Raw genomic sequence first — 22,296 nt, forward strand, 5'->3', positions numbered from 1 at the left:
GCTCCGCGACGGGCAGCCAATGGGCGCGGCGGGCGGTGCGGCGGGGGCGGGGCTAAGGAGCGGCGGCGGCGGCGGCGGCTGAGGGGGAGCGGCGCGATCGCGCTCGGCGCTGTGTGGAGGCCGCGGGGGGGCGGGGAGGGGGGGGGGAGGCGAGGCTGAGGGGAGGAAGCGGGCGAGGCGAGGCTGAGGGGCGCTCGGCGGGGAGCCCGGCCGCCTCCTTCCCCGTTCGGGGGGCTCCTGAGGGGAGAGGCAGGAACAAAGAGGCCGCGGGGGCCTCCGCTTTGAGGGGGGGGGTCCCTCCGTTCTGCTTAATTAACGAGGGGGGGGCTGCGAGGAGGAAGGGGGAGGCCGCCGCCTCCGTTTCTTCGGCCCCATCCTCCCCCCCATGAGTTAAGATGGTGCTGAGGCTGGAGGGCAGCTGGTCGCTGCTGGTGGGCAAGCGCTTCCTCAGCCTGCTCGGCGACGACGACGGGCCCTGGGACACGGAGCGCGTGGCGGAATGGCCCTGGAAGGCGGGCAGGATCCGCGCCGTTTCGCACACCGACATATCCAAGCCAGACCTTAAGGTAATGGGGAGCCGGCCCAGAGGCCTTCGGGAGGCCGGGCTGCTCGCCTCGCCGCCTGGAGACCCGCTGCGTGCCTCTGGGTACGAGGCACGCGGGGTGTCGCAGCCCGTAAACACCCCCTGCTTTTGGGGGGAGAGGTCGCTGGAAGAAGGAGAAGACCTGACCCAGGGAGCCCCCTGCCCAGCTGGCACGCCGGCAGACATGTGCGCCCCCGGCTAAAGTCCCCGAGGTGCTCGCGCTGTTGCCGGAAACGGCCCCAAACTAATTGGAGACGGGTTGCGTTCCGCCAGCGCTTTCAGAACTTTTTGTTGTAACCCATTTGCAGAGATTTTCTGTTTGCGTGTTTCCCAAGTATGGTTGGAGACCTTGTTTGTAAACAGTTTCCTTCCCCGGAGCTGCTTATGGAACCGAAATGCTCCTTGTTGGAGTGGTGGCTCTTCTTTCTTCTTCTTTGGAGAAGGCGATAAGGAACGAATGTTTCTGTTGTCTTCAATCAGTGCCGTAGACGTAGCAAATGTGTGTGTGGGGTTGGAGGCTCCTCAGGCTCTTCTCGTGTGGTGGCTGTGTCTTAATAACGGTTACTGGTGGGCTTCTTGTGTGCACCATCAATTATTGCAGGCTTGGTGTAATTCATTAACTGTATGTTCTGGGGGGAAATCGGGAGACTGACAGAAGCTCGTAAGCACCTCTTTAGGAACTGTAGCCAGGAAAGCTATCCAAGCACGTCTAAAAGTATTTTTAGGATATAAAGTATTTGCTGAGGCCAAAACTCCATTACAGTAACAGAATCTTGGTACTCCCATTTGTTTCTGCAGGGGATCTGGGCAGGCTGTCCCGTGACACCAAGTCTTCCCATTAAAATTGTTTCCTTTTTTTTTTAATGGGGAGAGTTTTGTGACCTCTGGTTAACCGAGGAAGCACCTTTCTGAACAAGAAGGCGGCTCAGCTTTACATTTATTTCTTCAGCGTGCAAACTTTGGGGTGTGTTGTGGAGAGTCCCGAGTTGTTGGAGGCTGAGCTTCTCGTCCCGTGCGAGTACCTGGGGTGGAGCTTGCCCCACGGGGCCGTGCCCATCCCTTGCTTGGTGTGTGGAGGAAGATGTTGTTGCAGATAACTTCTTCGGGGCCTTCTCTGGGACTAAAAGGGAGAAGGAGCAAGTGCTTTCAGGGACTTCAGCGCTCCGCTGTGCGCCTTGTAGCTGGTTACGGTGCCGCCAGAAGCGATTACCTTTGTGCGTTCTCTGGTAAAAGCATAGAAGTTGTTGTGAAGCAGGCAATCGAGGCGTAAAGAACTTCTCTTACCAAAATACGTGCTGCCTCCTTTCCTCTGTCGCAAGGAAGAGGAATGTCTAGGAATGCCCGAAATAGTGATGGATTGAAAAAAGCATCCAGAAGAGCAGAAATCCTTAATCTTTCCCACCTTGCTTCTCATAGAACGTTAGGAACGAGCTACAGAAACGAACGACTGCCAGCAATGTTGGAAAGCCTTTTCTCAACCCTATTTTCCTGTTTGTGCAGTGTTGATACTCCAACCAGAACAAGCCATTCTGGTTCTGGTAGTTGTGCTGTTTGCTTATCTCTTTCACCGTTTCCGTGAACTTCAGAATGACTAAATTCGGTTCTGCACCCGTCAGGTCTGCGGTTCCTGCCTGCGATAACGCCACTCGGCGTGCGTGCTCTTCCTTGCCTCTCCCCTCGCAGGGAAGCTGAACGCAAGGGGAAGTTTCTAAGATTCGCTCAATTAAGGCTTCTCCACTTGTAGGGTAAATGAGTTAGGTGCTATATTTAGGACAGTGATATTTTATGGGAAGGAGGAGAGATCTCTGAAGGTGTCGTTCTCTACTGAGTTATTTAAATCCCTGTAGTCAGGCAGGGTTTTGTGTGTGTTTTTTTCCCAATCTTTTGATCATCTCTATGTTGCTTATCAAAGAATGGCAATGCCACCTCAGAAATTGGCCGAGAAAACATGTTTTCATCACACAGTGACAACTGCTTTCCTCTTGAAAAGTTTGTGTACGTGCTTCAGAGATTTGTAGAGATGAATACCAATTAAAAGCAGGCAGGAAGTGACCACGCTATATAATTTCACCTCCTTTACTGGCTTACTCTCACTTGGGCTTCCAGTAAAATAACTGAAGTTATTCTTTGGGACTCTTATTCCGAAAATATTTCTGGAAAAACAAGTCATCAGACAGCCTCAATTTAGTGGAAAATGCATGTGCTACTGTACCGCGTGGTCCTTTAAAGGTTGTTTTTGCTTGTTTGCTTTTTTCCCCTGACTGTAAACACTGGTGGGCCAACTAACCCAGTTAACTGGCCTTGATCAATAGAGGGCTTTTTGAGATGGGAAGGTCATCGAGTTAAACAGGAATGGGAATGTTTTATGTGACAGTAATGTTGACGAGCCAGTTAACCTTAACTACACTTATAAAATACTAAGTCAGTCCAATATGCTTTAGTGATCGCTTAATTGTATGACAGAAGGGCAATATTCTTATTTTCGTTATGTTTCTAATTAATTTTTTAGAAGAAATTGTCGTTTATCATGTTCATCTTGTATGTGATGGAATATTAAGTTATTTACTTCTCCTCCTTTTGTAGATTTGCGTGGAATTTGATGATGAGTCATGGGAAAAAAGAAGATGGATAGAGGTCTACTGCCATAAGATGAAAGCATTCCTGGTGGAGCAGAAGCTGGTGCTGGCCGAAAGAAAAACTCAAGGCAGTTCTATAACGCCTATCCAGTGGCCTGCGATGGCAAGTACACGGTTGGCCTGACTCGCTTGGGCTCTGCATGGCCATCTTCTAAGCACAGGGCTTTCTGCTCGCTACGAGTGGGGGCTTCTCAAGTACAGCTTTGCTCGTGTTGTGCACCCGCATGTGTAAAGTGAAGGGAGGGTAAAAACTCTTGGTACAGCGAGAGCTAGACAGAGCTTGTCGGTGTTCAGAGTCACTATGTTGTGCCTAGAGATGCAGGGATGTGTTTTTATGACACTGCTTTCTTCCCAAGCTACTGTTCTGTACCATGTTGATTCCTTCTGTTTCTTGTTTCATGACATTATGGTTAAGAATAGAGAGAGAAAGAACAAATTCTAAGGTTTCTAAGGATAGCCTGTACTTTTATCTTAGGTTCTTTGTACTTTGCCTCAAGTACTGCTAATTCTTCAGTAATTCATGATCTGAGACAAAAATAATTTGAATGACTCTGACGTGATGGCTGTCTGCCACGGATCACTTGCGCGATCTAGTTTTTGTGCATATAAAAACCTGAGCTACAGTTCCCAAGCCAGAAATCTAAGCTTCCTGCAAGTGCCATGCATGGCTGGCAGTGCAGATCAGCCAGTGGAGGTGAACAGAGGATTTGTCTTTGCAAATATATTCAGGCAGTATAGTTTTACTTGACTGCTTTGGATGTTGCTACTCCTGGGGTAGTTGTGAAATAAACAAAGATGTAAATTTGCCGTACTTTAATTATGATGAAGGTGTAGGCCATGTTTAATACTCTTAACTTTGCTGGGTATAATGTGCACAGGGTAGTTCATATTGCTGTGTTTTAGCTGAGGTTTGTCTTAAGCAAAGCTGATCTAAACAGATACACTGGTCAGATATAGAGCTAAACAGGGTGGGAGAAGAAGTGGAGAGAGGAGTCCTTAACTTTATTTCCTTCCCCTTGCAGTAATACCAGTATATCTACTACTAGATCTTGCTGATACGATGTTCTGAAATCCTGCTTATTTCAACTTAGCTGTTGTCTCTTTACGTGCATCTGAACAGTTCTCACCTCCATTTTATGCACGAGGTTTCCTTCCCTGCTGTGTTTAAGGGGTCAGTTCATGCAGTGTACCTGTTAGGTGGCTCGTTGTAGGAGTCGGGTAGGATAAAGTAAAGCATGATGTTGGAACTTACCTTGGCAAGGATGTTTTTCCGCCCTTTCCTACCAGTGAAGGGATGAAAGAAAGGTCACAAAAGGCACATGGGGATTTATTTATTTAAATTTTGATTACAGCAATTGATTTGAGTGTATAGGAGAGTATGTTGCTGACAAATAGAATGGCTTTGCAAAACTTGTAATGCCCAGTAGCTCCTGGAGCGACTGCTTTTGTTCTTACAGTGATACTGCCCCTTTCCTAGTGCTGTTGTAACTCAAGTTAAAGCAGCAAAGGGGAAGAAAATCTTTCTTTGCATGACCAGTCCTTCAGAAACCCACACACATACTCTATCAGAATGATTTTTTTTTTCTCTTCTTTTTAAATGGGGCATAAAAAGATGCATATAGAGGAGTTATTCTTGCTGCTTGTGACGTTCCAGGCTCCACATATGTACCCACTCAGCTCTGTTAGCTGAAGGGCTAGACAAAATTTAATCTTGCGCATATTAAGATGAGTTCAGAAGCTTCTTAAGGAAGTCTTTGTTTCGTGGCTGCTCTTAAAGCCTTCGGTTTACCTGAAGACAACATCGTTGGACTGGAGCAGTATAACTCTGAGGCTCTCTAAGTCGTCATACGTGCCTAAACTAAGGGTTTGGTGTGTTATCAGTGGTGCGTGAGCTTTGCGAACTTACCTGCAAGCCCTGCAGCAGCCCTGCAGTGCTTTGCTAGATATCTCCCTGCCCTACCATGAGGAGGGGTTTTCATGAACATGTCTCCAGTTGGAACTCCTCATGCTAGTAAATTATTCATGTTGGGATGAGCTGGTAATGATTGTTAATGACAGCCACCTAAAGTCAATTCTTTACTCTTTCTAATAAATGAAATGAATTTCAAGTATAACCCAGTAACGTCTTTATTAGGCTTGTATGAGAAAGTTTATTAGACACTTACTTTGTTTCAAGAGTCACATGTAGATGGGAGACCTTAACAGGGTAACAGATGCAAAGCTAAAATTATTTTAATTAAAACAAACGTGAGACATGGTGAGATCTTACTCTGCTTCTAAGAAAATGCTTATCACTTTTCTAGACTTACAAATCCTTAGTGGACAAAGCTGGTTTGGGATCAATGGTTTCGGTGCGCTACCTGGGCGAAGAGAGATGTGTTTTTCTTTCTAAAGACCTTTTGACACCCATCCAGGTAACTTTATATGGCATCATAAACGTGAAATGTAAATCTTCTTGTCTTGGTATTTAAGATATCTGAAGTTAATGTGTTCTAAATGCAAGGCTTTAGACGGGTAAAAACTTGGAGTAGGTGTGTATTGCCACAACTCGTAAATATCAGTCGTGGGTGTGATGTGTGTGTCCAGGACACACGTAAGGCAGCTGGATGAGGGAGTGTAGCAGGTGGGAGATTCAGCTCAGGTGGCAGCAGTTGCAGCATGTTGTTGGCAGGGGATAATCTGGAATGTTTCCCTTTTGTGACCATGACTGCCATTGCTGTGAAAGGAATCGCAGAGATGTCTGGAATAAATCTTGCTACTCAATGGAAACACATGACTTCTAATCTGAAACCATTGTGGAAGTGGGCAGGATGTAAATGAGGTGGTTGAATTATAATGCCTTTGTTGAGCACCAGGAGGAAAATTTGTTAGTGAAAATTAGGCGGAGGCAGGCTGAAACAATTGCCCTGCGTGACTGACTGGTCAGGCGTTACGAGGAATAGGATCTGCTGCTGGGAAAGGATTCAACCTTTCTAGAAAAGACCCATGAAACCCTGAGTGAAATTAGTAGTAGATGTCCCACGTAGAGCCCGCTAGTAGTGCCACCATTAATGTTCTACTACTTTAACTTGTTACCAGTCAGCAAGTAGACCACTTTTTCTGAGGAACTGACAAAAAACCGTCTTAAAACTAAATGCGAGTTGCAGATTGTCAGCTTGCCTGCGTTGGCTCAAAAAGCAAGTAAAGATTTCTTTATATGGAAGCCTCATCTCAATATTGCAATGGAGAAAGCTAATTTTCTGGCATCTTGAATAACAGTTCTTTCACTGCTGGCTGTCGAGCCTTCTGCTTCTTACAAATACCAGAGCAGTGCTTTGGATATTTAAAAAAAAAAAAAATCTTTTTTTTTACTGGTACTCTGAGCCATTGTTAAAAACTCACTCTCAACTTCCGATTTAGGAATTTTAAATGTTGTTGAGGAGCTTATTTTAGTTTAAAAAAAAAAATAGAAGGAGGGGATGTAAATACATGGTGCTAAACAATTATGAACAATTTAAATGTAGCTGCCTCTGTTTTCATTCATATGAACGTTTTATAATGTATAATGGTGTCTTGCCTTGCACTGGATCCAGGCGCTATTGCCATAACGTAAATAGAAACATAAAACTCAAAGTGTCTGCATTTACAACTGTTTGGGACTACTATAAAATGTGTATCCGCTGGTTCTAAGAACCTAATCCTAAATTAAAACATAGTTTGGTTAAACTTAGTTCTCATTAGCGATGTAGTAAAACCAAGCTAGATTGTTTGTTTGTTAGAGCAATATTAAAGTGGATCTGGAGAGGTCCCTCCAGGCTGGCTTGTTGATCGTTGTTCCAGGTTAGTGGTAAGGAAGTGATGTCTGGTTTAATAAATATGATATCCTGGGAACTGAAGGAACAATGAGAAACTTGTTGGACTTGTATGAATTGCTGCTGTCTTGTTTCTAAATACTCACGCCTTTTTGTTAATCAAAAGCTTTATCCTTAATACCAACTTCTGTACTTTGCTTCTAAATAGGATGTGGACAGTTCCAGGCTTCATCTTAAGGACGATCAAAATGTTAATGAGGAAATTCAGGCTTTGGTGAAGAAACACTTAGATGAAACACGCTTGGTACAAGGTATGAGCATGCTCTGTAGCAAAAAACTTCGTCACTGAATACCGAAATCAAAAGGGAAATCTTTGCGCTGATGGTATAAATTATAACAGTCTGTTCTAGGAATGAAAGCTTTTTTGTAGAAGAAAAAATACTGGTTCTGCTTTTGCAGCAATGAATGGAAAATGTGAGGAATTATGGAGGATTCAATGTTAAGTCTTTCTGTTGTAAGAGTTGGTGCATAATTTAGGCATGTATAGGTGTCCTGACACTTGCGAAAAAGATCAAATGTGGAGCAATTCTCTCTGAAATTACTGGGAGTTACTTGCTGTTTTCAAGTACTGATTTCTTTAAACTTTCAAAGCTTTACACAGAGGCTGCTAATTAGTCAAATTGAAATTGTTGTCTTTAGATTTGCTGGCCTCAAATTCTTGCTTACTGATACATACAAGTGTCTTTGTTAGTCGTGTTTGCTTATGCGAGAAACATCTTGCTTTTGTGGAAAGGAAAATATTACGGCTTAGTTGTCATTTCCAATACTGTAAGGAGGGGAAAATTCCCCATCTAATCAGAGAATTTCTGCTTCCCTGTCCATTGATCTGTCTTACTGCCTGAAATTTGGAGGTCGGCCTGGCTCCTGCTGCATGTCGGAACAGCCAGGAAGCTTAATTGAACTATTTGAGAGAAGCAGATAGCTGGAACGTAGTTTTATCATGCTTTTATTTTCCTCTCTCAGCTATGCGGAAGTTGTCTCAAGGTTCTCCGTTTGTTTTACGTACTCATCTCGCATCCAGTACTGTTGGCAAATTCATGTTGATATCTGGAAAACGTGATGGTCTTCGTGCACCCTTTTTCTTAAGCATTTTTTTTTTCAATTTTTAAGGTGGAAAAAATATCATTGGTTCAAAAATTAGAATTTATAGCCTGGATCCATCTACCCAGTGGTTCACAGCAGTTGTTGTGAATGGTAATCCAGCTACGCGAACTCTAGAAGTCAACTGTGAGGAGGTAAGAACTGGCTGAGGTGGGTTTACAGATGGAGTGGGGGGAACAGCTGGGATCTTCTATTTGTACCCCCACCAGCACCAGTTGTAATTCTGTCTTTTATGTTTTAAGCTAGGAGAAAGCAGGGATCAATGTGGTGCAGTGCGATCTGCTACCCCAAAGTGTTTCTGTATTACTTCACGCTGCTGGTAGAACTGTCAACTAACAAATGTCAAGTATCTAAGCATAGCCTATACCATAACACCTAAGATAAATACATTCAAACTGTAACTTTCACATCTAACTCCCGTGTTTTTTGTTCCTTTCCAAGATTCCAGCTTTAAAAACTCTTGATCCAGAGTTGATTCACGTCGAAATCATATATGACAATAATGGGAGATGTGGTAAGAGCTGTTAATGTTTGTACTTCAGATACCAAGTTGGAAACTTGTGCTAAAATGCACTAATCTTGATGACTTGCCATTGCAGATAAATCTAAAAAAATCGGGGGCGTGAAAAGGAAATCCACAGAGAATAGTGGAAGTGTTGATGCTAAACACACAAAATCTTCTCCCGAGGTAATGTCTTACTGTGTTGCGTGTGTCTGTGTTATATAACTGAGTCATGCCATTTCTCAGAATGGCCTTAAATAAGGATTAGGTATAGAAGTGGAATAATGAACCTAATCCCTGGGAGGATATGTTGTGTTCACTGAAACTTGTCTAGGCATGGGTAAAAACATCTCGCCTTGCAGTAATCAGAGAGAAAGCTACTAAACCTTGACGTTCAGGTTTTCTTTTTCTGAATTTTTTGCCTCCTCCTTGTGCTCAGGTATCGGCTTGCCTAGTCACGTATTCTGTAGTGCAATTAAACACAAGGCAGTTCTCAGGTGCGCAGCCTTTGCTTTTTGCATTCATTCTTTAACTATTTAGTTTTGTACGTAAGCCCCAAAACTCTAGCGACACTTGCGTGCTTTGAGGATTCAAGCTACGCAGACAATGGTCTGGAAGAGTGTTGTGTCAGTACAAAAAGGGAATATGGGCACCTGCATGTCAATATTTATTATTTTATTTTGTGAGTGACCTGGGAGATATCTGTCCTAACCTTCAGAGGTTGGACTAGGTGATCTTGGAGGTCTCTTCCAGCCTAGATGATTCTGTAAGAAAGCTCTCTGAAAGGCCAAGAGAAGACCTGAGTAACTTCAGTATAGAAATGTAAATGAAACATACTGGCTTGACTAAAGAACAGTACTTCAGACTTACCCAATACTTTTGCCCTGGTGCTTCAAAAATCGCATTGTAGGTGGGGCTAGCCTTGTGGAAGCTCTTCAGTGGTGGTAGAAGCGGAGGTTTTTATTTGTGTTTTTGTTTTGTATTTTGATTATTGGCTTCTGTGCGGTCAATCCTGTGCTGAGTCAATATGTAGATTTAGTTAATGCCTGGATATCATTATTAGAAATCTTCAACAGCTTAGCAGGGAGGTAGCAAGTACAAGATAAGATTCCTCAATGACAAGAGTGATCCGTCTTGTATTTACTGAGGTGGAAGAGTGTTTGTGCCACAAATCAGCATGAAGTAGCTCGCGCACTGCAATCATACTCTGCCTATGTTGTTGCTATAGCTCATGCCTGAGTACCTTTAGTGTCTTTCAGGCACTCAATTTGCCATTCTTGAGCTTTCTGCATATCCAGCCATTGAGCCACGCGCTCAATGCATACAAAGCCAGTCTTTATTTCATATTCCAAATGTACTACAGCAGAGTTACCATGATCTGAATTCATGGCTCGCTTTTCCTTAAAGCGGTGCTGCTGTTTATTTAGTTCTGCTTTTCTGGTCTGCCTTCCTTCTAAGGACTGGATCTTTCATCACTTTTTTACTCTTCGGGAAATGCCTTGTAAGCATTTTGAGCAAATAGTTGCAAGTGAGTGTACTTGGATAAGGAAAATAAGCTCTCTTTCTTTGATTTTGGTGGAGTGAATGTATTGGATTGGTAAGCTGAAGCTGTAACTTGTTTTTTAAACTCACTGTGTGATAGTACTCTGACTTGTAATGTGGAGTTAATAAACTCCAGGGTTTTTCTGAGAGCTTGCCTTGATGTCTGACAGCTGTGTTGTACAAAGCAGAAAGGAAATATTTTAGAGTTGATGTTAATGAGCCTAGTGTAACTTCCAGCAGTAAGTTGAGCATGTGGGAGTGGGCTATGGGTTTGAGAGCTGAGGAGGGAGTCTCATGGAAAACAACTGTTTCTAAGGACTCTTGCTAATTCGATAGGCCTGTTGTATTCCTAAACGAAGCATAGCTTTATAAAGCTGGTTACTTAATCAGCACAAGATCTCTTCACTTAACACTGTAGAATCCTGGTACAAAGACTTGCTCACTGCAGGGAAGTTCACGTATAGATTTTTGGTAAACTCTAACTTCACAGTTTTAATTTCCTCTGGGATTTTCAGAAGAGCTCTGAAAGCTATTTCTGAATTTTGATTACTGCAACCAGCTTTGAAAGATCATTGCACCAATGGTAACGAGGAAGAGCAGAGCTTTCTATCTTCCTTTCCACCTTAATGTTACGTGTACCACCTGAAGTCTATGATGATAACTGGGAGGAGGAGGGAACAAATTAACAGGAACAATGTTTCTTAGAAGCTATAAGGTTTAAAAGGTCTTTCTGTGTTTTGGATGGAGTGAGGAATGGTCTTCAAGCTTTTAAACAATCATTAATGTACTTTTCTTTTTAAGCTTAACCCTGTAAAGCAGTATTTTTGTGTGTGTGTGTGTTTTAAGTATTTATAACTGTTAAAATCTTACAGGTTTCTCAGAGTCAGGGACATGTGCAGTCAGTACCAACAGTGTTTGGTGAAGCATTGCTAGGATGTACTCCTGCTAATAAAGACCAAAGGCATCAAGGCTTGCCCCTGCCAGCTAACTCTCCTCCCAATCTTGGTGCAGAAACTCCTCAGGGGTAAGGAATCAGTTTACACTTCCATGGACTTTTCTCCTCCAAAAATAATTCAGGTTCTTAGAGTAAACCCAGAAGTAATTTTTAAGGAACTGTAGTAACTCAAGTCTTCTGTAACATTGGCATAGAAAAGTGATAGATTTAATTGCACTTTTAAAGTAACTTTCTTGCTTGTGCCATGTGTCTGTGTATGTGTTGGGGGGGGGGTTGTCCTTAAGTCCTTGAGGTAGTTGCCCTTCAGTGTTGCAAGCTGGTGTTCCTGTGTCACTGTACCCATCCACAGACCGATGGGAAGTACAGGAGTCTGGTGTCTACTTTTTGTCAGACATGTCCCCCACCTGCCTTCCCAAGAAAAACTAAACAGGACACCTTCAAGCAGGTGTCTTATAGGCTAGCCACTTGCAGATTAAGTACAGGCCCTCAATTACTTCTCTGTTCAACAGGTATTTATGTTGGCTCTAAACTTATTTGTTATCTGTTGGAGCCCAGAAGATATCCAATGGGGCTTAAAACCTTCCAGTACTGAGTTTACCACTCGAAACTTTCCTTGTGCAAATTGGAGCTGATGCTGGATTTCTGTGATAAAACTAACTCTAAGACTCATGGTCAAAGCATTTTCCGATCAGATCGGTGTTTCTGAAATACAAATTACTACAGCAGCTGTGACAGGAGGAAAGGCAGTTGGGGTCTGAAACGAAAGCTGTGCTTTATTCAACTTTCTGACTAGAGCAAGTGTGGGAACTGTACTGTAGCGTGTAACTGTTCTTTCCTGAGTGTAAACCACAGCTCCTTTCCAAAAGCAGAATTTGAAGGTTAGAATGTTGTGCCTTTACCCCCGGTTCTGTCACAAAGATTAATGTATATAGTACAAACAGTGTGATAGCTGATACACAAAATTTGGGTTTCCTTTACAAGAAGTGGTGTTGGCTTGCAGAAAACGTGACTTTTCATCTGCTCTTTTTGTGGGGGAGCAGTTTTACTGTCTTGTAGTGTCAGCCAGAAGCACGGTCCCTGCTGAAGTTTCTTGAGTATTGGAGCCTTCTAATACAGGCATGCAAGTGAAATGCATTTGGTTATACAGTTACATGGAGAAAATGAAAGTAGTTGTAGCTGTGAGAAGGTAGTGGAGTAGCTGCAGTAGCTAAACGTGTGTGCATCTGTGCTTGTACAGTTCTATCATTTGGTTTCAGCTTTTAAAAATAATAATAAAAATCAGGCCCGAATCTATTGAACTTCACACAGTTTTACGTCTTCGAATGTCAGAATTAAAAGTATATGATTAAATTTCTTCTTTCAAGATCTAAACTTGACTGGATTTGAAGAGCTGATGCTGTGGTTCATTTGACACCTACTTCTCTAAGTATTTCATGTTATGTTTCAGCACATGTAGACGGAGCTTACCAGAAACTCATCCTTCTTGTCTTAACGCTGGAGTTAAACCATTGAAGGACGAATTGATAGCCTTTCCAAAAGTGACGTATATATCTAAAGAACAAACACAAAATCCTAATGATCAGAATGGTAAATATACCTCTTTGACAACCTCAAGATCTTCATCTTTGACTGATTCAGCTAATGGAAAAGAAACCAGCTTGAAAAACGTAAACGAACCTCTAATGAAGCCCACAACAAACTTTCCAAAAGAATGCATTTCTGCAAAACAGTTGCAACACCTTAACTCTCCCATAGCAATACCAAGAGTCAATAGCACTGTTGAACTGCAGAGGACTTTAGATTGTAGGCCCTCAACCTCCGATGCTCATCTTCTCTCTTTTCCTGAGTCTGGAGTTAAATCGCAAAGCAACTGTAACAGCCAGAACAGCCAAAAAGGAAACAAGATTGATGAACACACAGACATGGAATGCTTTATTAGGAGAAATTCAAATGAGGCTCTTTTTGAGAGAAGTGAAACTGAAAACTTCTGGACTGGAAGTGCCAAGGTCCAGGATAACGGCAAGTATTTTTTAAAACTTCCTGTCATTTGAAATTCCTTGTCGTATGAAGTCACACAAAAACAAGTATGTCCTTTGTAACGTACACAAAAACAGTAATTTAGACTGAGCGAGTGAGTGATCTGGTATTTGAGTCATTTGTGGGTTCTTTTACAAGGTGAATGCAATAAAACAGAAATCCTTTTTCCTGAAAAAGGAAAAAAGGACTAATAATTCCTAGAAATAAAGTTTTTTTTATAAAATATCTCCAAGAACAGAATGGCAAAACAGGTTACAGGAACACGGTTCTGTTTGGGATGCAGAAGCTGATGGTGTAATGAGACTGCTTTTTTAGCTGTGGCCCTACATTTTGTAAATGCAATGAGAAGTGGATGTTCTCAACACAGCTTTGTTCAGAAGGGACTTTCCTTTAATAACTTGTCAAGAAGAAAAATAAAAAAAAGGCCACTTTGTGTTATTTGTGGCCTGGTTCCACTTGCTGAACTCCACAAGTGGCAGAATGGGAATTGCTGTAGCTCTCACCAGGAGTCCAGCTCCTTAAATGTGTCTGTGCTGTGCATCAGATGGTGCGGCTGATCGCCGTGGCTTCTGGGAATCTCCCTGCACGCCCACCTCCTCCTTTCCAGTCTCATGTTGCTTGGTCTTGCGTTACCACGTGCTGTTCCTTAACTGCCGTGGGTGGGCAGCCAGCCAGGCAGTCACCGCTGGGTCTCACCTGCAGTGTGGGAGGAAGGGAGATGTTTGGCGTCTCTTATGGTGAGATGCTGAAATCCATTGCACCTTGAGGGCTGCAAAATGGATGGGTTGTACTTCTGTCCTCAGTACTTCTGAAGTCTATTCCGTGCTCAGGTACTCAAGCCCTGATAGTGGAAGAAGTAGTTTTGTTGCAAGCAGCTGCTCTTTCAAAATAGTTTTCTGTGAGGGGTGAATGGGGCTGTTAAGGTTAGGTCCCCAGGCTGTATGACTTGACTAAATGGGTCTCCACCTTGAGAAAGTTTCCACAGACAGCAAATATTTTACGATTACTTTGTTTCAGTGTTATGTGACATGTATAGGAAAGGTTGACGTAGGTCTGCTTCATGAGAAGACCTTCGCTTGCACCTTTGTATGATGAACTAATTAGTAAAGGTTGTGTAATTTTCACTGCTCTTCCCCACAGTCATTGTTCGCAAGTCAATTTTAGCAGATGCTTCTAAAGTGAAGAAGCTGCAGCAGAGCGGAGAGGCGTTTGTGCAGGATGGCTCCTGCAATAATATCGCACCTCACCTGCATAAATGCAGGGAATGCCGTTTGGACAGTTACCGAAAGAACAAAGATCAGAGAGAGTCCACTGTCTTCTGTCGATTCTTTCACTTTAGAAGGTAAGAGAAATATTCCCTGTATAGGTCTTGGTATTATTTAAACGTGAACAAGAAGTCACTTGTAGGAGTTGGGCATCTGTCACCTTGTTTTTCCTCTGAAAGAAGGGCTGTTGAGTGCTCACTGTTAGCTGTAACATGGATCTTCTTTTTCTGGGCCAGGTGAAGAACAGCTTTGTGGTTGACATGTTCCCGTTTAGGGCTCTGATTTAAAACTGCTGGCTGTCAGCGTGTAGCCGTTAAGCTGTAGGGCCAGGACACCTAACCAAGGAGAGGTTGCGTGTGTTTTTCTAGCACTTAGAAAACTTACAACAACTTCATTTGAATAGAAAATATTTTGGCAGGAGCTTGAGCTGTTTGTTTTGCTGTTCTGGGCTGAATGCCAGTGGGATAACTGGAGTTTAGTTTGAGTGCTTCGGCTTGGTAGTATTGGAGGTGCTATCGAGAGGTTAGACTCCGTGCGTGTCTCCCAGAGTTCAGCAGTGGGACACGTGAAATGTTAGGCACATTTACAGCTGGGGAAGAGTTACAGTAAGTGACCGTGGCCTTTCAGCCCAGAACAATAGAACAGTGATGGGCAAAGCCCTGGCTTAATGTTGTGTTGCTCCGTTCTTTTTTCCACTTCATGCTCGGGAGTTTGTTTCTTTAGGCTTGCTATAAAAACGTTTAATCAGCGTGCTTACTGAGTTTCAAGGAGCACGTAGGGAGGGGAAGCAAGGCAACTTTGAGGAAAACCCGGTGACTGCTGAGTGCTGTTCGCTTTCTCCAAACCTGATCTGCAGCTTCAGGTCCTCCCCTATGAGCCTGATTTTTATTTTTATTTTTTTTGAGCTGAACAGTCAAGGCCCCTGGTTGTTTTCTCTCTTTAGTTCTTAAGCCACCATAAGGAACCCTTTCAAAAAGGGTTTTAAGCTGTTATTTGAAGCACATTTGTAAGCCCAGGGTGGATGTTGTCAAACTGTTGTGTTTGGCTGTTTTTAACGTGTCCTTTCCTTTGTTTTCAAGTTGTGTAAATTTTTTCCATGAACTGTTTGATCTCAAGTCCAGATGTTGCGTGCTTCTACTTATTTTCCCCCAACCCATTTAAGTTTTGAGATATGGGCTGTGTTATGTAGGGAAAAAGTAACGCTTCTTATATAAGAGAAGAAAAACAAATACCAACTACCCCAAGGGAGACAGAAAGCTTACAAATCCTTAGCTTTACTTCTGATTTTCAGAGGAATGGGTTTCTTTTGGGGGTCTCTAGGTAGAAGAAAAAAGCTATGTGCCTGAAGAGCTTTTGAAGAGAGAAAACTTGGAAGTGGAAAGGTTACAGACAATTTATTGGCGAGAAAATGTTCGTTTTCATTTTGTTTGTTTCTTGAGGTTTCTTTCTCTCTTCTTCAACACCCAAACAACAGGACATGTAGCTAAAAGCTTAAACATGAAGATGCATTACTAATCTGTGATTTATCCTCAGGTAGGGATTTACTGTAGTAAATCTTGGGATAATTGTGACATCAGTTGAAATGCTCAAACGTGTGTAACAACAGGGCCATGTTAGTTCATCTTCTCAGCGTAAAAGATTCAAACTTGGACTGCAGCTGAATCCTTCAGTTTGGAAGGCAAAGCCAATGGAACAATCCGTGTTTATTGAATATGAAATCTGCAGAGTCTGAAAACTGCTGTTCTTTGTAATATCGGTTACCAGCATGTTTTCTAGCCACTCACAGTGATACAGTGAGCAGGTGTTGTCATCAGAAGTCAACTTCCCTGTAGCACTTAATAAAAAGGTTCCTGAAAACATAAGCATAACTCTAGATCACTTTTTTTATTTAATAACCTACTAACAATTGCAGATCTCATTCTTTCTGCCTGTCAGAATCACTGGAGAATATATCTTCAAACTTTGCTGTAGAAAAGAGATGGGTTCTTCGAACCTTTTTGGCAGCTACTTCAAAACCAATGGTTACTTAAATATATAGTATTTTTAAGTAACACTTGTGTTCTAATTTATGAGTTGTACCTGGTTCTAGATGAATCTCTTACCGGTGTTTCCTCTGGATATGATCCTTAGAGCAAGCACAATTTTAAAAATGATGTTAACCTGATAATTTGGGGTGATTAAACAAAGTCTTTAGGAAGCCTACCTTATTACAGAAACTGTTATGAGTCTCCTTTTCCTTTTCATTAAATGAGCAGTATATTAAGCATGTCTAGCACTTATGACAAGTATATTTATTCATGTCTTTTGCTATCATTAAGTGTTCAACTCCTTGACATACGGTGTACACATTTACAGTATAGACATTGACTCATTGGAATGAATGTGAAGTAATGAAATATTTGAAGTAATGGGTTTTTTCTCTTTCCCCCTACCCCCTCTTTCTACAGGTTGCAGTTCAATAAGCATGGGTTACTGCGTGAGGAAGGCTTCTTAACTCCGAACAAATATGACCCTGAGGCTATTAGCTTGTGGCTGCCTTTATCAAAAAACGTTGTGGGTCTGGATCTCGACACAGCGAAGTACATCCTAGCCAACATCGGAGACCATTTCTGTCAGCTAGTAATATCTGAAAAAGAAGTTATGTCTACGATCGAACCACACAGTAAGAGCCATTTGTGTTAAAATATCTCTAACTTAATAACTTTACGTGAAACTTCAAGTTTTGACCTGTGTGAAAATGCATTGCAAGCATTTGGTAACGCCATTTAAGACTCGAGTGTTGCCCTCTGTTCTCAGAGGAAGGCTCGGATCTAGCATGGACTAGTTTTATCAGCTCTTTGCTCATGATGGGGGGAAACCATAGTTCTACCCTTCTCTGTCAGAAATACTCTGTTTTCGTGTTACAGAGAAAGTGTAGTGCTGTTATGAAATGAAGTGTTTAAAAAAAAAAACTACAGCAGCAGGCAGCTGACAACCGTCTATTTTTAGCATGCAAGTAAAATAAAGCTTTCCTGTTGAGTGCACAGATTCTGGTAGGTTGTTTTGCTCCTTTTTTGTTGTTTGTGCATTATGGAGCTAACGTTGCCTGTCAAGTCGGTAAAATTAAAAAAAAAAGCTTTCTCCTCCATCTAAAAGCGGAGTACCAGTTTCCAGTAGGTCTGTTTGAAGCAGCTGTGAATCCAGCCCTACTGAGGACAGGCCAGAGATGTTATTGGTGGGGCAGCTGCTTCTAGAGCTCCATCGGTGCAGACAGGGCTAACCTCACAGTGTACTACAGAGCTCTTTGGTCACTTCAGAATCCCTCTGTAGCAAATGAGAGCTAACAGTCACTCCTCAGAGTAGAATGGCTCTTAAACTTATGAGTGTGTGTTGTTTGGTTTTAGTTATTGTTATAACCACATGACAGAAGCAATACGGCTTAGAAAACTGTTGACCTCTTCTGCATGCTGGGTGGCGTAGACATTACGTAAACGTCACGTCGTTTTACCAGTCACTCCAAGGTTTGGAATAGAAGAAAAAAAAATGAACTGTATTAAATATGTATTAATACCTTCAAAAGGGGAAGGAAAGACTTCAAACATTTCAGAAATGCTTGTTGTGGGGTCCTGCCCTGGGCTACTTGGAACCTGAAAGCTCTGCTCTTCACTTGAACTGGAATGCTTTCAGGCCTTTGGAGTTGGTGTGTCAATAGCTAGGGTGACAGATACAGACTAGAATACCAAAACAGCTTTGGAGGGATGAAATCTTGGGGGGGGAAATCATGAAACAAAGGGTGTATGTGTGTATTTTTAGTAGCAGGTAATGCATCTGTTAGCATACAAACAACAAATACACTCTGCTTAAAAAAAAAAAAAAAAACAACAACAAAATAAACATGTCAGCATGTCAGTTCTGGAGTTGATTTCAAAGGAGCAAAATGTTTTGATTTCTTCTTTGCTTGTTTATAGCCCTGGCTGGTGTGTTTAAGGGAATTCAATTTCATGAAAACAGAGGAGACTTTTAATGCCCTGGGCAGGAAGGAAAGTTTAGTGTCTAACTTTTCGCTGCTCAAAGACAAGTGTATGATTGCTCACTCAGCTGGCATCAGAAAAAGTTGCCACCCTGATTTGAAGCTATGGTAAACTTGGCAGAGTTCAGTTGAAGTGATACCTCTTAGAAATTCTGGCTCTGACAAACTGGCCTCTTCCAAAATGTAGAAGTCTTTTGATCAGATACTACGTTGGAGGGGGGTGTCCTTTTTTCTTGGATATTTTTGTATTCTGCAGTATTTCTTAGTGGTTAGAGAGAAGGGTTGACTCTGAGCTACTGCTTTTAAGGCATAGATAGAATTGTTCGTCCTCTGTCTTGTGCCAGGTGCTGCAGAATTTGCTGCTGATTGCAGGTAATCAATCTCAAATTCTAAAAAGAGCTGTTGTTCACTGGTGGAAAAGGTTCTTGAAAACAGGCTTCTGGACCCAGGTATGAGGCAGCTTGAGTAAGAGTGACTGTGAAGAAAGAATTTGAGGTCATGTAGCAATAGAGAGGATAGGGCAAAGCAGCCCTTCAGGCAGGGGTGGTAGGTATGTAGAGCCTCAAGACAATCGTGAGAGAGAAAATGATTTGAGAGAGTTTCCTTAAAGAGTTCCTTTAGCAGGAAAAGCACACGTGCAATTATTGCTGTGTAGTGGGAGACTGAGTGTAGAAAGAACGGCTTGGTTAGGTCACAGAGCTCTTTGGCAACCTAGTGCAAAAAGGGGGCGTACAGAAAGAGAAGGCAGGGTGAGATGACAGGGAGGAAATGAAAGAACGGGAGGAGTGTAAAAGGACAAAGTCAGGAAACTGAAATGTCAAATTATATGTAAAATAGCAAAAAAAAAAAAAAAAAAAAAGAAAAAACCTTCATCCTCTGTTTGGGGAATTGAAGGATTGGCATAGAAAATGGTAAATGTAACACAGTTTTTAAGAGGTGAAGAAGAAAGGAACTGGTGACAGGCCTCGGGTTTATAGAAGAGTCTTGAAGCAAGTAGTCAAACAACTTTTACCTCCTATTAAGAACAACTTGTGCCGAACTATTCTACTTTCATGCCATACATAGTTAATGAGTAATATGCAGAGGAAAAGGAACAGATGTCTTAAATCCTGGCGTGTTTGTGTTCTTTGCTTTTTTTTGTAAAGCGTACTTCAGACTTCAGGAGGTGTTCTGTCATAGCTTGCTCGTAACATTAAGAAACGTGGTAGAAAAGTTTCAGAAGTTACGAGTGTGGAGGAGACAGGAGGCAGAAGATGTTTCTTGTCTAGTCTAGTTTTCTAGCTGTCTGCATGACGAAATGTAGTACAGGCATAAATAGTATGTACATAACGCAGCCCTGGGAGGGCCCGCAGTGTTCTGGAAGACACTGTCATTTGGGATTTTTTGTGGGAATTGAAGGGGCATGGAGTGAGAAAAGATGAATTATTTTGGGTATGTGATAAACCTAAACAGAACAGTCAATTGCACAACCAAGCGATCAACTGGGCAGGTAGCTGTTCTGAGAAGGTCTGATACACACCATAACATGTAGAAAACTCACTAAAAGTGAGAGAATGACACGCTCTCTCTACTACGGAGTAGAGGGACAAGTCCAAGCTGACTGTGACAAGCTAGACATTAAGCCTAGCTTGCTAGTAGCAGCTTAGGTTTCTTTTTTTAGGGCAGCTGTGGAATTTCCCATTAGGAGAGTGTCAACAATTTGCATGTTAACACGAGCAAAAGCATGTCGGGAGTAATAGGTGTAGTTGGGCGCTGCGAAGGAAAAAGCAAAATGGTCTTGATTAGTCAGACTGTTCTGGGCGTGCTTTTTCCGAATCTGTGACTACAAAGGATTTGTTCTGGAATTCCAATAGAGAACAAGACCGAGTCTTTCTTGTATCAGCAAAGTATTTTAATGTTGCTACATTTAGCATTCAAACTTTGGTTTTGTTTAAACTAACGCTTTGCCTAACCTGTCAATTACCACAGAACAGGTAGCCTGGAAGCGTGCAGTTCGTGGAGTTCGAGAAATGTGTGACGTGTGCGACACCACAATCTTCAACCTTCACTGGGTCTGCTCCAAGTGTGGCTTTGGTGTGTGCGTCGATTGTTACAGGATGAAGAAAAAAAGCTTACATGAAGGTGAGAATGCATATCGCTAGGTTACACAAAGGGGAGGAGGTGGGTAAGAAAAGCTGTAGCTTTCCAGAGGAGGATGAAAGGCATACTAATAAAACTACCTCATGGTTCTGTTTTACAGATGATGACTCAGATACTTTCTCCTGGTTTAAATGTGTGAAGGGGCAGGTACATGAGCCAGAGAATCTAATGCCTACACAAATAATTCCTGGAAAAGGTATTTAAAATACTTGATTGGGAGGGGAAAAGAAGGTTGTTGGCTTCTGCTGTCTTTTGTATGTTGTTGATATCGCAATAAGCAACTTTTTTGATATATAAACGTAGTTAAAGCTTGGTACCTATTGTCAAAAGGTTTCACTTCATAATCTGGAACTGCTTGTGTACGATTCCATTATCTTTGACCTTTACACATGAAGTTTTGTGACTTCTTTGTAAAGATGAAGTGTTTCCTGTACTATTGCATATACCATGCAGTTAGACAACTTTAAAAATGTTACTGAATGCTGAATGTTCTAATTAAATGTGAGCTTCATTAACTACTCTTTTCCTTCAGCACTCTATGATGTTGGTGATATTGTCCACTCTGTAAGAACAAAATGGGGAATAAAGGCAAATTGTCCCTGTGCAAATAAGCAATTCAAGGCACTATCAAAGCCAACTCTAAAGGAGGATTCAAAACAGGTATTGCTACTGTCTGTTTTCTATATTGTTGAAATAATCCCTAGGTTTGCCTCAGTCTACCCATATCCGAAGTCAGTGGTAATTGGCTTGCCACAGATATGCCAGTCCTGACCGCTGCTGCTAACCTCACCATGTAGGTTTTTGTTCCGTGGCTTTGAACTAGAACAGGGTAGGTTTAGATTTAGCTATAAGGAGGAAATTCTGTACTCAGAGGGTGGTGAGGCACTGGCACAGGCTGCCCAGGGAAGCTGTGGACGCCCCATCCCTGGAAATGTTCAAGGCCAGACTGCATGGGGTTTTGGGCAACCCAGGGTTTTCCAAAATACGCACAAATGAATTACTTAATTTTGCAAAGAGTTGCAAGAAAGCTAAGTCCTTTAAATTATGTAATTTCATTTTTCTGTATGCTTATAACTTTATTTTGAGAATAAATATGGTATCCTGAGTCCGAGAAGCAGGCTGACCTTGATTTTGGTGTTGGTAGTAATCCACAGGAGAGGTGAGGAACATTGTGAAGTGTTAAAAGCAAGAAAGTTGGTTATGTAGTTAAAAGCTAGCATATGACTGACCTAGCCCCGGTCTTCTGGTTCTCAAGATTTCCCATGTGACCCTGAACAAACAGCAGCACTGAAATTTCTTTTTACATCCCTTTCTGTAAAATGAGGCAAATATTTGTTTTACGTTGTTGCACGGGTTGTGTGGGGATAAGCTTATTACAGTTTGAGGCATTTTATATTATGCCATATTTGAAATTCTTACCGACTATCAGCAGTCATTAAAAGATGAAATAAATGTAGCAATAAGTAGATGCAGGTGCAGAATAATTTCTTGATTGGATGTCTTTGAGCAGAGAAGAGAAATTTAGCCAGAAATCCCAGGCTAAAGCACTAGTTGTGGTTAGCCTGGCAATGTTGAAGTTCCAAACAAATAGATAACTCAGCCACCTAGGAGATACACAGTGGGTCCTGGGCTTGTGTTTTGGTGGCCAGGGCAAAGTTGCACTCGTTCATGTACAG

The 22,296-nt window shown here is 42.2% G+C and overlaps 1 protein-coding gene across 1 annotated transcript in view; it reads left to right on the forward strand.

Moving 5' to 3' along the window:
• The first annotated feature begins 133 nt into the window (after positions 1-133).
• The window catches only part of KDM3A (lysine demethylase 3A), a 31,688-nt gene continuing 9,525 nt past the window's right edge, over positions 134-22,296 (forward strand). The window contains exons 1-14 of the mRNA XM_083834989.1: positions 134-566; positions 3,167-3,322; positions 5,523-5,633; positions 7,219-7,321; positions 8,181-8,305; positions 8,613-8,685; positions 8,771-8,859; positions 11,088-11,239; positions 12,618-13,189; positions 14,348-14,549; positions 16,920-17,134; positions 20,450-20,602; positions 20,721-20,816; positions 21,153-21,280. Coding sequence (XP_083691115.1) covers positions 396-566; positions 3,167-3,322; positions 5,523-5,633; positions 7,219-7,321; positions 8,181-8,305; positions 8,613-8,685; positions 8,771-8,859; positions 11,088-11,239; positions 12,618-13,189; positions 14,348-14,549; positions 16,920-17,134; positions 20,450-20,602; positions 20,721-20,816; positions 21,153-21,280 — 2,346 coding nt within the window. The 5' untranslated portion in view covers positions 134-395. The remainder of the gene's footprint in view (positions 567-3,166; positions 3,323-5,522; positions 5,634-7,218; positions 7,322-8,180; positions 8,306-8,612; positions 8,686-8,770; positions 8,860-11,087; positions 11,240-12,617; positions 13,190-14,347; positions 14,550-16,919; positions 17,135-20,449; positions 20,603-20,720; positions 20,817-21,152; positions 21,281-22,296) is intronic.

Source organism: Anser anser (assembly GCF_964211835.1).
Source record: "Anser anser genome assembly, chromosome: 4".
NCBI classification, from domain to species: domain Eukaryota; kingdom Metazoa; phylum Chordata; class Aves; order Anseriformes; family Anatidae; genus Anser; species Anser anser.